This window comes from Siniperca chuatsi, linkage group LG20 (genome assembly GCF_020085105.1).
Source record: "Siniperca chuatsi isolate FFG_IHB_CAS linkage group LG20, ASM2008510v1, whole genome shotgun sequence".
In the NCBI taxonomy this organism is placed as follows: domain Eukaryota; kingdom Metazoa; phylum Chordata; class Actinopteri; order Centrarchiformes; family Sinipercidae; genus Siniperca; species Siniperca chuatsi.
In genome coordinates this window covers 12471860-12486756 of record NC_058061.1, presented here as the reverse complement: position 1 = coordinate 12486756, position 14897 = coordinate 12471860, and the positions used below count along the sequence as shown (strand labels likewise).

The 14897-nt window shown below is 39.1% G+C and overlaps 1 protein-coding gene across 11 annotated transcripts in view; it reads right to left on the bottom strand.

The window, feature by feature from the left end:
- plce1 (phospholipase C, epsilon 1) overlaps nucleotides 1-14897 on the bottom strand; it is an 86226-nt gene that overhangs the window by 22222 nt on the left and 49107 nt on the right. For 7 of the 11 annotated variants that reach the window (XM_044177940.1, XM_044177945.1, XM_044177943.1 and 4 more), the window contains 14 exons: nucleotides 11464-11618; nucleotides 10962-11129; nucleotides 5652-5797; nucleotides 5344-5491; nucleotides 5022-5132; nucleotides 4811-4920; nucleotides 4542-4658; nucleotides 2710-2751; nucleotides 2218-2346; nucleotides 1995-2131; nucleotides 1571-1677; nucleotides 1123-1247; nucleotides 844-988; nucleotides 103-267 (listed from right to left, as the gene is read on the bottom strand). In XM_044177940.1, the coding sequence (XP_044033875.1) occupies nucleotides 103-267; nucleotides 844-988; nucleotides 1123-1247; nucleotides 1571-1677; nucleotides 1995-2131; nucleotides 2218-2346; nucleotides 2710-2751; nucleotides 4542-4658; nucleotides 4811-4920; nucleotides 5022-5132; nucleotides 5344-5491; nucleotides 5652-5797; nucleotides 10962-11129; nucleotides 11464-11618 (1805 nt within the window). The remainder of the gene's footprint in view (nucleotides 1-102; nucleotides 268-843; nucleotides 989-1122; nucleotides 1248-1570; nucleotides 1678-1994; nucleotides 2132-2217; nucleotides 2347-2709; nucleotides 2752-4541; nucleotides 4659-4810; nucleotides 4921-5021; nucleotides 5133-5343; nucleotides 5492-5651; nucleotides 5798-10961; nucleotides 11130-11463; nucleotides 11619-14897) is intronic. The other 4 variants (XM_044177947.1, XM_044177948.1, XM_044177949.1 and 1 more) reach the window with 1 other exon arrangement.

Genomic DNA, 14897 nt, shown 5'->3' with positions numbered 1-14897 from the left:
TTTTTTTTGACCAGGACACTGAAGTTTTACATGCTCACTCTAGGCTGATAAGAGTCTCAGCTAAATGTACTTTGAAAGGCACCAACTTTTTTATGTACTGACCCTGACAAGGACCTTCTTCTTCTTCTTGGTCTTATCATTGATGCTCAGAGGGCTGTTTTTCTGGGTGGCATGTTTCTCTACTCCGCTTGTACCCATGTTCCACCTCCGCCCACCAAACAGCTCAATGGCATGGGCTAGAGTAGGGCCTTCGTACCTACCATCCTCCTAACAGAGACGAACACACAGATGATTAGATGGACAGGAAGCAGGACGTAAACGCACAGGTTAAGCTATGTAAGGTTCAACCGAAGGCTACTACAAAATCCTCAGTTGATCTAAGAATCAAAGTTTCCATATCATCCTCATATCATGTGTGCTGGATACATTTTTATGACTTTAGAAAATTAAACTTGTTTAAAATGACATATTAATGGCATTATTTCTAATCACATGATCCACAGTTTTCCTCAGGCTCTCTCTAATTAACAGGCTAAAATTGGCCAAGCTAGGGAACACTAATTTGATTTCAAAATGTTTTAGGGACATGTGAAAGCTGGGGTTTTCAGATTTAAAGAGAAATGCAGAAAAAACATCCAAGGTACATTCTGAAAAAATTATGAAGCTGAAAAACTTGTATTTTGGTGGCCAAGGCAAATCAAAGTTAGAGAGAGTTTATAATGCTGAAAAGACATCTATAATACTACCTAAAATCCATACATTTTTAATTCAGACATTGATGGAAAAAAGGCCTGTGTATAAGAAAAGTACTGTCAAAGGTACATCGTCCAGTTCAGAGTTTACCTGATACAAACTGACATACTGCCTCCTCAGCCACTGCAACCTTTGATCAGGAAACTTCTTTAATTTTCTGGTTGCATTCACCAACTCTGACAGGCCTTTATGAAGCATTTGTGCTGTGTGGTTGGGGGCCACAAAGTGCAGGAGTCTAATGGCAGAAGTTAGAAAACTAGTTAAAATATTTGGTCAACAGCAAGGTGTTTTGCTGATGTACCAGTGTAGCATTGCACTACTGATCAAAAAGTGGATTTCAGTGGGTGCTGGTGGTAACAAGAGACTAACCTGTTGTCGGTGGTACTGAGACCGTAGAGGAGGCTGAGACCATTCTCCTCCACTGTCATCTGGCTCAGCTTGTTTTGCAAACATACAGCATGAACATCCACTCCCTGATGACCCAGGAACACTGCCTGCACATTCAAATAAACACAATATTATGAATATTATGAGAGCAATCTAACTCATGACTGTCAAATGCTAATCAAACACAAAACTAGTTACTAATCCTACAAGATAAAATCATATTCGTCCAATGCAGGTTTGAGAAGTCTGAGTAGTAAATGACAATATTTGAAATAATGCAGCTACATTTTCTGGCATCAATACAAACTTAAAGAAAATTCATTTTTCACTTGTTTTAAGAAAAAAATAATTTGAATTTCTATACTAGATTAAAAGATTAAAGATATTCACAGTATAAATACCAGATCAATAATGATTTTTTTTAACAAACCTTCACCACTCCCAGGTCCAAAAGGCCCTCTGCTAGTCCTGCCACTACAGTCTGTCCTAATCCCAGTGGTGGCTCTGTGGGGGAAGACCCTCCACTCTGAGGCTTACCTGCAATAAATCAACACATTTTCGATATTTCTGAAATGTAGTAAAGGCATACGAAATGGAGCATCTTGTGCACGAAAGCACAATTACAACCAGGTTAAAATGATGTAGTGCTTACATACTGTGGATAAACACATTTACACTATGTTTGAAACATAATAATGTCGCAGGAAATATGACTCTTTTAGTAAACTAATGTATTTTTTTGACATATCTGAACAAAAAATTGATTACATGAATCAATGGCAAAATTAATGAGATACCCATGTCGTTTAAATTATATAGAGATGTTTTTAATGACACGCTCTGTCACAATTTACCCCAGGTGAGTGTTGTGTTGTCAGGCTGTAGTCGCAGCAGACAGCGAGCTGTGAGGTGGCTGTCCTGGTCATAGTGGATGACTGTAGCCCCCTGCAGCAGAAACTGGTGAATGTCTGGTTGTAGCGACAACACGTACCTAGGGGGGAAATAAAATGTAGAGGGTCTGTTGAGCTATCTATGTATGGGTGTATATGTGTGAGCGTGAATGTGTGTGTTTCTTACCAGGGAATGAGCTCAGTACCATGGCTGAAAGCTCTGTGTGTCTCCTCAGTCCCCTGAAACTCCACCTCTTTCACCACCGGCTCAGACGACAAGTCGCCCTCTGAATCCGACAAGTCCCCTACCATGAATCTGAAGATGGATAGAAGACCGGGAAAAAAGTTCTTTAAAAAAAATAAATTTAAGTTTAAGTTAACTATTTTCCACGGGAATCAGTTTCTACATTTAATTTAAACTACTGCAGTGAGGTAAAGCAGTTATTTAGTTAATGCACTGAGGTCCAGTCAAAAGTAAGAAATGATCTGCATCTACAGTAAGACAGCACACAAATGCACTTTGTACTGAAGTGCATCAGCTGAACAAGCAAAAATGCATCATGCATTTGTTAGTGCACATTCCTTCACTACTAAACAAGCTTCTACTCAAACTGCAACTTAAACCATGTTGACGTTAGCCAGTAATGTTCAAACTCCTGACACTGTTATGACCACTTACAATACACGGTTTGATTCTGGCGGTGTCCTAAATGAATGTGAACTAGAATGGGAGAAGGGGACAAAGAAGGAGGAGAGGGAGTGTGAGACAAATAAAGGGCAGAGAGAGAAGTTCTCAGAAGGGAAAAGAAAAATAGCAAAAAGAGGATGCCAGTGGGAAAGATCAAGAATCACAGGAAAGGAAGTCCTTAAACACTTTGAGTAAGAAAGATACTATTTATCTGCATCCCAGTACAGACAAATGAACACCATTACCCGGGCCAAAATGAAATACAGTTGTTATCCTGAGCTCTAACATGAAATAATAACTCAAAGTCAGAGAAAACTGTCTAGAAACACAAGGGAAGATAATCCAGGTTTCCTTAATACAAACACCACAAGCCAAGCTTGAAATAAAATTAGTTTTCTAACAACATTTTCACAACCAAATTCCAGCTTGTGCCTTTAGCTACCTGCCACCAGTGTGCTGAAACGTACCAGAGCTCTGTTCCTTCCTGTCCGGACAGGAAACTAACCTGTTATCTTTTTTCTCTATGACACAGAGGTTTATGTGATCACCTCATCTCAATAACAATCTGCAAATGTGTTCCTTCACAAAGCCATTATCTTGTGCCGGTGTTTATGCAATCTCGCTATGAAAGAACACTACAATGACCCAGAACAATATACTGTACAGTAAGAGTTTGGTAAGCATCCAGTTCATCTGGCCCCAGAAATTGTGCTGTGAATGCAAAATATCCATGTACCTGTATGCATATTTATGTATCATGTTGTTTAATTAATCCCATGACATTTCCTTCAATAGGCATATTTTGGCATTAAACAACAACCCCAACTGAAAAATCCAACTTTTCCAGTCTTTTGAAAAATGGCTTTTCAGAATCTGCTAACTCTGTCTACAAACAAGTGATGAAGAACAGGAATTGTGTTTTTATTTTGAAGTGAGAGACCAGCCATGTCAATCATTCACAGCATGGCAGTATTCTCTATAGTTCTGATATAACTCTATATATAAACAGACCATTTTCTTTTACTTTGTCTATGAGTCATTGTCTGTGAATGAACAGGAAAATAAAGGACTCAATTTTGGAAACAGACCTTTGGCAGGAAGGGTCACAGTGCTAAACAATAGAATCTTTCCAGTCTGCCTTAAAGGAGTGGCTCACCAATTTTTTTTAAAAATAGGTTAAGGGTGCATTAACATTCCACTTAAGTGGTTGGTAAAGTAATAGCGTGTTTATTATATTGATATAGAAACAGAGACTAGGTATATAATTACTAAAAATTAAAGATTTGGGGTGAATTGTTCTTTTAAGCACCATAAGAGATGTAAAGTGACATTAAAGTATCCATATCACAGATAATTATTTAGGATGAAAAACTTGCTCTACACACCACACACAAAAAACAAAAACTGTTTTACATTATTACAAGAATCCAGAATGAAGAGAGTTAAACACCAGTAAACAAAAAGGGGAAACAACTGCTGTATGCAATCAACTGATACACGATGTCCCAGTGTCTTGATGGACTGGGTCACAGGCTATGTGCTATTTGAAACTGTACTGTATGTCTCATACGCTTGGTCACAACTTGCGCAACACCCCCCACACTCAGATACAGGAATCATCCATCAACTGGATGGGTTCAAGACCCTCTGACAGAAAACATTCACCCTTCTAAGGTATCCTTAAACAAGACATTTTTTTATGAGCTCCAGAGTTGCTGTTTGGTACCTGATGCTGCACAATGAAAGACCATGTCTTTGGGGTAAACAAAATGTAAAAAAGCTTATATGTCAGGCAAAAAAAGGGGGAAAAAAGGGTGACTGACTGATTGCGGCAGCGGTCCCTGAAGGAGTTGTTTCTGGATGTAGGGGATGGGCCAGTAGAAGAAGGACTGGAGGACGCCTCATCAGGATCCTCTGCCTCCAAACTACGATTACAAGATCTGAGGAGCAGAAAGGGATGAGTCAGAGGAGAGCTAAGTGCTAGAAAATTTGAGATCAAAGCAAAATGGTGAGTAGAAGAAAGTGGGAAGTGAAGAAGACAGATCAGAGAAGATTGTTGTGTGTCAAGCACTGTCACAAGGATGTAGTGTACCTGATAATCTGCAGGATGTTGCTGACAGTTGCTTCTTTCTCTGGGATGTGTAGACCATCTGAACCAGACCGCGACATGAAGTTGTGCTGGCCGCTGTAGTCAGACACAAACTAGACAGGGGACAGACAAAACAAAGCAGGATGAATTATACTAACATAATCTGATTCTTACTGCTTGGGTCAGTGCTAAAAGATGTGCGTTTGTTCTGTACCTCTATTGAGTCCTCTGTATTATCTGGAGGTGGTTTGAGGCTGATGATGCTTGCTGTCCCATCCAACGCCTCACTCAGCTCCTTCAGAAAAACCCCACAGAATGGCACCACCTATGGTAGAGAGAAAAACACATCCCAGTTTGGCTTTTACTGTATTGTATTTTTTTTTTCATTCCAGTGGTCAGATAAGTAAGAAATAATGTGAGCTATTAAGATTCATGAAACAAATACATACTGACTCATAGAGGTAATTGACGACTGACCCACATGACAAACTAGACCTTTACATTCCCAAATGTCAACTGAATAAAGAGCAACCTACCTTGCATCCTGGGATATTGAGAGCTCTGGTCACAACCTTCTTGTATTCAGAAGAAGACTCGTGCTGAGCCATGGCGTCTTTTAGGCTCCTCATGGTTTCGATGTCTGACTGGTCCATAAACTGCCACATCTTCAGCACCTTGCGGGACCTGGAGGACAAAGAAAATCTCAAATGTCGGTTGATAACACGTGATATTTTGTGTGTGTGTAAAGAAATTTTTTAACAAAACAAACAAAAAATGACTAATGTACATCCCTGTGTACAGTATGTGAGCATATTTGAGTTAGTGTCTGTGTGTGCCTTAAAACCTGAGTCCAGCCAGGAACTCCATGACACCATTGTAGTTTCCCATGTTCCAACAGCATTTAGCGACATGGACCAGGTAGGAGAAAACTTCTCTCTTCTCCTCCATGGACCCTGCTGTCAGGATTAGCCACGTCACCCACGAACTCACCTGTTGATACAGTTTTACATACAATATCACTAATAGTTATTATCACATCAAAGATGATAAATAAGCAATTATACTCTTGAAGGCCTTGCTTCTCTGCCAGCTTTATCACCCAAGACCCAGGGGAATAAAGACATGACTTTTCATGAGACAGACAAGTTGTACCTAGTTTTGTTTGTTTTTTTAAAACACCAAATGTACCAAACCACAGGATGATTTGAAAGTGTGTCAGTGTGTTACTACAAGGCTGTTACTAGGTGTGTTAAAAACCCAGCGAACAGGAGATAAGGTCCGCAGCCAAATGACGGTCAGCTGAAATTCTTACTTGTGCTCATGTCATCTCTTAAATTCTGGTATGGCAAGCTGTGTCTAAAGTGGTAATGTATGCACAGAACCATACCAGCTGGACACACACACACACACACACATCTATCAGCTACACTCTGTGTCTCTGTGCTGACTGCCCTCAAGCATGCTCAAAAGACACGATGGAAGAACCAGATATGTATCAGGGTAAGCTTCCTTTCACATTCTCTGCGATTGACACACACTCGTGCGCGCATACACAGGCATACTAACTCACAATACAGGAAAAGATCTAATTCAATCTTGCTGCTTCTTGCTCTTTAGTATCTGTGTCTCTATGCGTTAGAGCCTCATAAATGTAAAACATACATAAAAGCACACACAGACTGAAACTCCCTAACCCCTTCGCAGGAGGTAAAAACATCCCCTCTGGCTCAGAGATCTATTACTGGGTTACGTAAGGATCTGTAAAGCCCACCACAGTCTGACTTCACAGGGACTAAATAAAGCCACAATAACACGCGCGCACGCTCAGAAACACATGTAGAGTTTTTGTTTGAGGTTGTGATGAAACACTGGTAAAATGTGATATGCCCCCCATGTCACTTCTGACCTCTCAGTGAACTAATGCACAAGCAAGCACAGCAAGTCATACATAACACATGCAACCAAACCCCCTGCCCACGAACAGAATATGGACCCATTAACATACACAAGGTATGAGACCATGAATACTCACATATCAGCACATGTATATACAATTTAACACACAGTATATACAGACATCTTAGATATGAGCTTGTACATAGACATAACTTACTTCATAAATATATAATCTACAGTCTTTGATAAAATGCTAAATTTTATTTGCCAGACTAAAAAAGCTGGTTCTCATAATTTCAACCTCATTAATGTTAATAGTGTTATGGTTTGTTAAGTCTCACATTTTCTCTCTATCCAATATGAGTGAAAGCACACCAATTTATGCATTCCTGTGAGATAGAAGCATAGGCATGAGGAGGGCTGAGTGTTGGGAAGGTTACTGTGAAAATGTAATCCATCTTAGACAGTCTCCTCTAAATTGTTCTCACTAATGTAACGTCTTTATTTGCTCAAACTGAGAAACATGAAAAGACAAAACTTGTCTTGTTGCACCACTTTTCCTTCAAATCCTACAAAATGTATTATGCAGTTGAGTGGAACTAAAAATGGAACTGAGGTTCAAAGTTTATTCTTGACCTTGAAAACAGCAGTTGACAAAAACAACCTCACCACAAAGTCCATTTAGTAGTTGTTCTGGAGCTTTCTATCATATCACATCGCCTATTCGCCTATTTGTCATGGAATTGTAGATGTTCAAATTTCCATTTTTTTCTGAGCATTTTAAGTGTTCCACCTCCATCTGCTGATGACAACCATGTGACATGATCGAAAGCTCCAGAACAGCTACTAAATGGACCTCATGGTAGTACTGTTTTCTCAATTGTTGTTTCCAAGGTCAAGAATGAACTTTGAACCACAGCTTTTTGGTCAACATGGATCTTTTTTGCCCTTGAACTAATATGGCAAATATGGCGGAGCATCACTTGTTGCACGCCTCATTGTTGTTGGTATCCAGCTTATTAGTTACTATTTGCACTGATTACCTGATTAAATAATAAAGTATGACCCTCCAGCATAAAAATGGGATATGTTGGTATATTCATAAAAAAAAACCAACTAGAATATCTGGGACTACTGGTAACCTAGTGGCGAAGATGCATACCATATAACTACATAGCCCCTCTCTCTCCCCTTGTTTCCTGTCTCTATCGCTACTGTCAACTACAAATAAAAGAAAAAATGCCAAAAAAACCCCATTATTTATAACTGTAATTAACCATTCTCGATACATTTCTACAATAAAATAAAAAATTAATTCTCTCCTTCGAACATGTCAGTTGAACACTTTGTGCTCCAAACACTATTTTATCATAACAAACTGCACAACTTCATCTAGGTGTTGCAGACTCACTGTGATTAAGTAGATAGCTTTTTAACGAGCTGATTTTGTTAATCACAGTCAAAAATTCTTTTCTCACTTGTCGCTGTTGTCAGACAGATCAGAAACAGTGTCAGGTACAGAAAATCACCCGTGGAGCGTCTTGAAACTTGTTCTAGAAACTACTGTATATACTTACTGACAAACAACCCTGCTGCCCTACAGTCTCTTATCTGTTACTCCCCCTGCTCTGTGCTTGCCAGGATGTGCGCGCCTTGCGTGAAAATCATCATCATCATCAGATAATAGACAGGATATGAAGAGATACTATATAGAGATCGCCTGTCTGTAATGGCACAGAAGAGCAGAAAAGAGTAAACAAGAGACAAGGACAGACAGGAGTTGTGCAAAAAGTTTCCTCAAACAACAGCCCCCCTTATATACATGGCATGGGTGTTATCAATAGCAGATTGATAAAACACACACACACACACACACACACACACACACACACACACACACACACACGGAGCAAGCTGATCCCCCTTTGATGTTTGTGTATGTGCCCATCTGTCTGTCCGTCTGTCTGTCTCCATCTGTGAGCGTGGTATTAGTTGAACTATGAGGGTCAGTTTCTCCTTGATACATGAATTACATAACCAAGGTTGACAGAAAACTATTACAAACTGAACGCATAAGCACATACTGTACTCGCCCTGTCATAGCTGAACACTCCCGGACAGACACAAAGGGGCCCAAACTGCTCACTCCTCCCAGATTTTCTCATGCCGTGCTATCCTTTTTAACTGCATAATCTTTCACTCCCATAAATGGCTTGAAAACGAACAGGATCGAAACCATTTGATACCTTTGGGAAAATTCAATTTAAATTTACAAAACGTTGTCTTGTCAAGGGTGAGGAAAGAAATCAGACCCTAAAGCTAATAATGCGATATCTCAAAACTATGGATCCAGTCCAGGGCAGTGTAGTTGGTTCTTAACCAGGGCGACTCCAACAGGATATTACCTATATAATACTCCCTTTTTTCCCTTGTAGTGAATATCTCTGTTTGGAAAACTCTATGCTTGGAAATGTATTTCCACAGTTACTTTAAATACCTGAAAATGTTCTATTTGTGACCAAAAACCAGTTAAGAATATGTTATCATAACTAGGGATGCAACTAAATTTGTTTCATTACCAATTAATCTACTGATTATTTTCTCAGTTAATCGATTAATTGCTTGGTCTGTATAGTAATAGTAAGAGGCAAAAAAATGCAACGAATCGAAAGTTCCAGAGCCCATGGTGACGTCTTAAATGACTTGTTTTGTTTAACCAACAGTCCAAAACCCAAAGGTTTTGAGTTTACAAACATAGAAAACTAAAAAATATTCCAATTTGAGAAGCTGAATGCATGAATTTTTGTCATTTTTGCTTTAAAAACTGCTTCAATTAATCGATTATCAAAATAGCAGCTCCCCCCCCCTTTTTTTTTGACGATCAACTAATCGAATAATTGACTAATCATTTCGGCTTGATTCGTAGCAGTGCCAATGGTGATTTGTTGGAGTTGTTGAAGAATAAAAGCAGGATCCAACTGCCTATAATGTGACAAGTGCCTATTGAGGAAGAATTGAAAATTCATTAAAAAATTGCAAGATCCTTTAACACATTAAATATTGGACATAATGCTGTCCACAATCACTGAGGAAAATCCCAGGAAAACATATCCAAACCATGGTATACAGTCACAGCTAAGACAGAATACTCCACCAGTATCTCATCTTCTTCTGAGACTATCATCAGTGTCTTCACGGGGAGAATCGCTGTTTTCATTTGACTCTTGTTCCATTGTGCCTATATATGGCTACAATGCACATTTGGGAAACTATTTTTTGTGCGTCTTTCCTCTCGATGACTTAAATGAAAACCAGCTGATGTGAAAGGGTTGCAACTTAAAGATGACATCATCATTCCCAATCAATCTCTGCCTCTCTCACTTTCTCTTTCTCAGCATAACAATGTTGTGATTGTTTATTCAAAGTCACTCACCAGAAAAGACACAAGGCCCAGGAGAGTAACTTTAGCCAACTTACACCATTGTGAGTGTGTGCACTTGTGTACACACAGTGTGCTTCAGTCATGAGCTGATAAGTTGGTATGACTAGCACGGCAAATAAACAAGGCAAACCCAGCTGAAGGAAAACACAATTACTTCTCTGCTATGCTTTTCAACCTTTCACATTCAAGTCAAATCGCAATCCACGCATTTTCACTGTCTGATGATGTCATAGAGGGGAGGTCACTAAAGGGCACTCCACACAGTCATCAAATCAGGAGAAGCACTGTTTTTTATCAATATTTTCCCAATAGATATGGTCTTGTTTAAAAAGTTGTTCAAGGCATTCAGGAATCACACCATTAAACTATTACACATAGTTTGCAAGCAAAAACGGCAAAAATTCATAGGTTCCAGCTGTGAGGATTTGCTGTTTTTCTTTGTCTTTTATGACATTAAATTGAATATTTTGCAATTTAGCAATTTGACAAAACAAGCGATTTAAAGACATCACCTTGGGCTTTATTTTTCACCATTTTTTATATTTTACAGACTAAACGATTGGTCAATTAATCAAGAAAACAATCTGAAGATTAATCGATAACAAAAATAATCTTTAGTTGCAGTCCTAGTTTGAAGAGTAACAGCTTTATCTCTGGCGGTATTTTTGAATGAACATTAGGATAAGAGGTTTTTGTATTCTTTCTATTTTTCATTCAACATACGTTTATGTGTATGACTGTATGTGTATGAGAAAAAAATAAAAATAAAATGCATGATAATCCTAAATACAATTTTTTTCCAAGCAGACTCCTCACCTCATTGAAGCGCGCCACCAGGTCCTCCACAGCGTTACTTCGCTGAGCACTCTGGGTAGGCATGGCGGGCACTGACAGCGAGGCCTTGAGGTTTGGGTGCCGTTTGGTTTGACACTCAGGACTGCCCAGGTCTCGAGTGAGGAAACAGAGGTAGTCCAAGGGAAAGACCTGCAGACAGACACAGTATGGAAGGAATAGATGAGTGATTTATTATCACTGCCAGCTTAGAAATAAACTACTTTTTCTCTTGTGTTGCTAGTCATCTCTTCCCATCTCTTAAAAGAAATACTTTGTCCAACCCAATCCAACACAATAAATTAATACTTTTTATCTGCAAAAATAAGTATTAATTTTCATCCATTTCTGTGCTTGTGAGCATCAGATATAGATTCATTTCTGCGTAGAAATCCAACTAAGCCACCAACATTATTGTTTTCTTCCTAGAAATTCTTCATATTTTTGGACCCAGATATGTGTTTGTGTGCATGTAAGTTCCTCCCACCCGCTGGTAGAGCTGCTGCTCTTGCTCGGTGAGGATACAGGCGATCTCCTCAGGGAACTGAACAAGGTGGCGCACCTCTGCCAGCTCCTTACTGATCCCACTGACACTGGGAGGAAGAGAGCTGCTGCTGGTCATACTGTTGGCCAGCTGACGCTCTGGATGGACAGATAAAGGAGGAGCAAGAGAGACAGAAGAAGAGAGAGATAATGAATTTTACATTACTGATCCTACTTTTTCCACATGCCATATCGCCATCTAGCTAGTATTTTAGGTGTACAGTGAGAGAAAAAATCTGTTGAACACATAAAAACAGACAGAGAGATGAAGAGAAGAAGGAGGGAGAACGGTTAATGGCCTGAAAGAGGGGAAAATGAGTTGTCATCACTTGTATCAAGTACACAAGGACAGCAGAGACCGCTGTTGCTCATACAAGTAAAGAAATGGATAGAGAACAGAAATCAGAGAGAGGAGATTAAATGTAAGACATGATCTGCTCTTTCCCATTCACCATCAAAGTTTTAAGCCTCAATGAAATGTGCATCTCTTTTTCAGGATTAACCTGAATGTCTCAAGTCTTCTGATCCATCAGTCCCTGCATACCATACACTCTCAATCCCTCGACCAGCCAAGAGAAGCCTGCACACTTCCCCCTCTAGAGGTAAACAGCATTGATCAACTGCCAGTTCCTGTGTTTGGATTTCAGTCAGGTCCATTACTCTGTCTGTTTACACACATACGCACACACATATGCAAACCCATCCTCATCTCTGCTAACAAAGGACTAATGGACAGTTTCTACACTGGTGCTGGAGCTGCCAGATAGGCATACTGTACATTGTCGGGATGAATGCCACATAAACTAACAGGCCCTTTCCACCACAGGAGCTTTTCCAGGAATCATTTGAGAGAATTTCACCTGCATTTGATCGCAGAAATGTACGGAAACTATTTTAATGTTACTGGGACATAATTTCTGCCCCCCCAAAAAGGCCCTTCTTCTGAGGCAGGAACTATCGGGGTGAGGTTTCCAGTGCTGAATGTAGCTGAATGGTCAAACCCAAGCCATAAAACTGCACCTTGACACTGTACAGCATGTATTCCGATGGAAGCAAGCAGTTGTTACTAGCATCAATACAACTAGAGAAATGGTAAGTGCCAGGCATTGTAGCATATTTTTGTTATCAGCTATAAAGTTACATGCATGTGAATAAAGCTTTTGTAGTTCTGACTCATTTTGTCAGTTTTTTACCTGCACTATATGGCTCAGAAGTCAGTTTAGTGTGTAAAACCAATGAGTTATACAATGTTTATAGTACAATACATTGTAGGCAAGGAGATGTACATCAAATAGATTGAACACCAGGAATCAGACAGATGTGACGCATTTGTCATTGTGAACTGCAACACAGAAACCTAGCTACCCCCCTCCCACAACCACACACATACAAAATAGTGTATGCAGACACATACTTAAACGTTGTCCTTGGTAACCCTTGAGATGTGCTATAGGTTGCTATGGCAACAGCAGTGACTGCTCTGCAGGAAAAAAATAGCTTATTTACCCAGTTTGATTTGTGGATCCGGCCTCACAGCTTCTGTAATGAACTCTCAGTACGTGTGCGTGCGTGTGTGTGTTTGTACGTGTGTGCGTGCATGCATGCGCACGTGTGTGTGTGTGTGTGTGTGTGTGTGTGTGTGTGTGTGTGTGTGTGTGTGGGATAAGAACATAGACAGACTGAGCAGAAGAGACAGAAAGAAAGGGAAAAAGATTAAAAGAAATAAACTTGGGAAACTGGAGTTAAGGACAAAGCAGGAAAAGGTTGTTTGAACAAAGACAAGATCAGTGAAAAATTCTTCACACAAGCAAGAAAAAAATAGATAGAGAAAATGAGAGAAAAATAAAGAGCAGAAGAGAAATGGGAGAAGAGGACAGAGAAAATATAGAGAGGAAGGAAGGAAGGAAGGAAGGGATAAGTAGAATAAGTGGAAATTTTGTAGTATACACAATGCAGCAGGTGTGAGCTATCTATCACAGTTAGAGAGACAGCATAATCCACTAAATCCTTTAAATGTCCAACAGAGAGACAGACTACAGGTTATGAATGATGGTTCATTTATAGAGTCCAGACCTGGAATACATTTATATAGAAATATTTGCATTAAATGAAATAAAGAATTAAAAACTATTTGACTACTGAAAAAAAGAGAAAGTCAGAGAGCCTGATGTCCTGAGATTACACAGAATATAAGTATTGTAAATAAAGTTGAACAAATCCAATGCATAAATACTGCACCTCCTCAACATGCCATTTCACACAAGCTCTATGTTAGAAATTATGTAGAAACAGCTGCAACTTGTAAAACAGTTCAAAAACATTTTGACAACATTTGTCATCTGTCAGCTCCTGTCTCTCTCTCCTCTAGTGGTAAGGATTAAGGATTGTCTTTGCTCCTTGGCTTTCCATAAAACACAGACTTTTACTTAAACTGGTGTTAAATTATTATATTGTATTAAAAAACAGTAGAAGAACATAAAACGTAACTTGTGGGTTTTAAACAATCAAATCTTCCATCTCTCAAGCATTGAGCAATACCTCCTCATCTCTACCCCAGAACTGTTTTTACATGTTAACCTTCTGAAGTGGAAATGGAGACACCCTCAAATGACTGATATGAATTTCATGACCATGCAGAGGCCTCAATCATTCATTTATTCATCCTTTAAACTGGGAAACACACAGGCAGACAAAGCTGTCGGACAAGGCAGTGACAAAAAGGAGATTAAGAGATCTTAAGAGATTCTGAAGAATTAATTAAAAGCAAATGTGCATTAATACAGAAAACTGAAAAATCCCAACCATAATATATTGACGATAAAAAAACCCAACCATGGTGTATACATAGTTATATAAATGTGTATTCTTAAAAAGAGCCAAATATATTATTTATCATTTTGTGATCTTAAAAATCAAGATCGGCATTCTCACAAACCACTGTTGGGTCAAAGCAATTGGTCCCAAATTAGATTCAAAAGATAAAAAAATGTATTACAAACAATGTTCATTGTACTTTATCATGTGTTATTCATGATATCCTCAACTTCTGCCTGCAGAGCTTCACACAAACTGTCCAATATCAGTAATGACAACAGACAACTGTGATAAATAAACACTGGGACTGAAGACCGGATGGAACGAGATCTTGGATTTCAGTGATAGTGTTAAGTGTATCTAATATAATGTGGACACATGAGAATAAGCCCCTGACCCGTTACAGATCATAAACACTAGTTTGAGAAACACTGATACATACAGTGTATTGATATTGAACATGCAGCACTTCTACTATGAGACTGAGAGAACATGAACCTGGACTAATTGACCATGATGTCCCTGTGATTTTTATGCATGGGTTTTCATCTGTAATGCATGCTG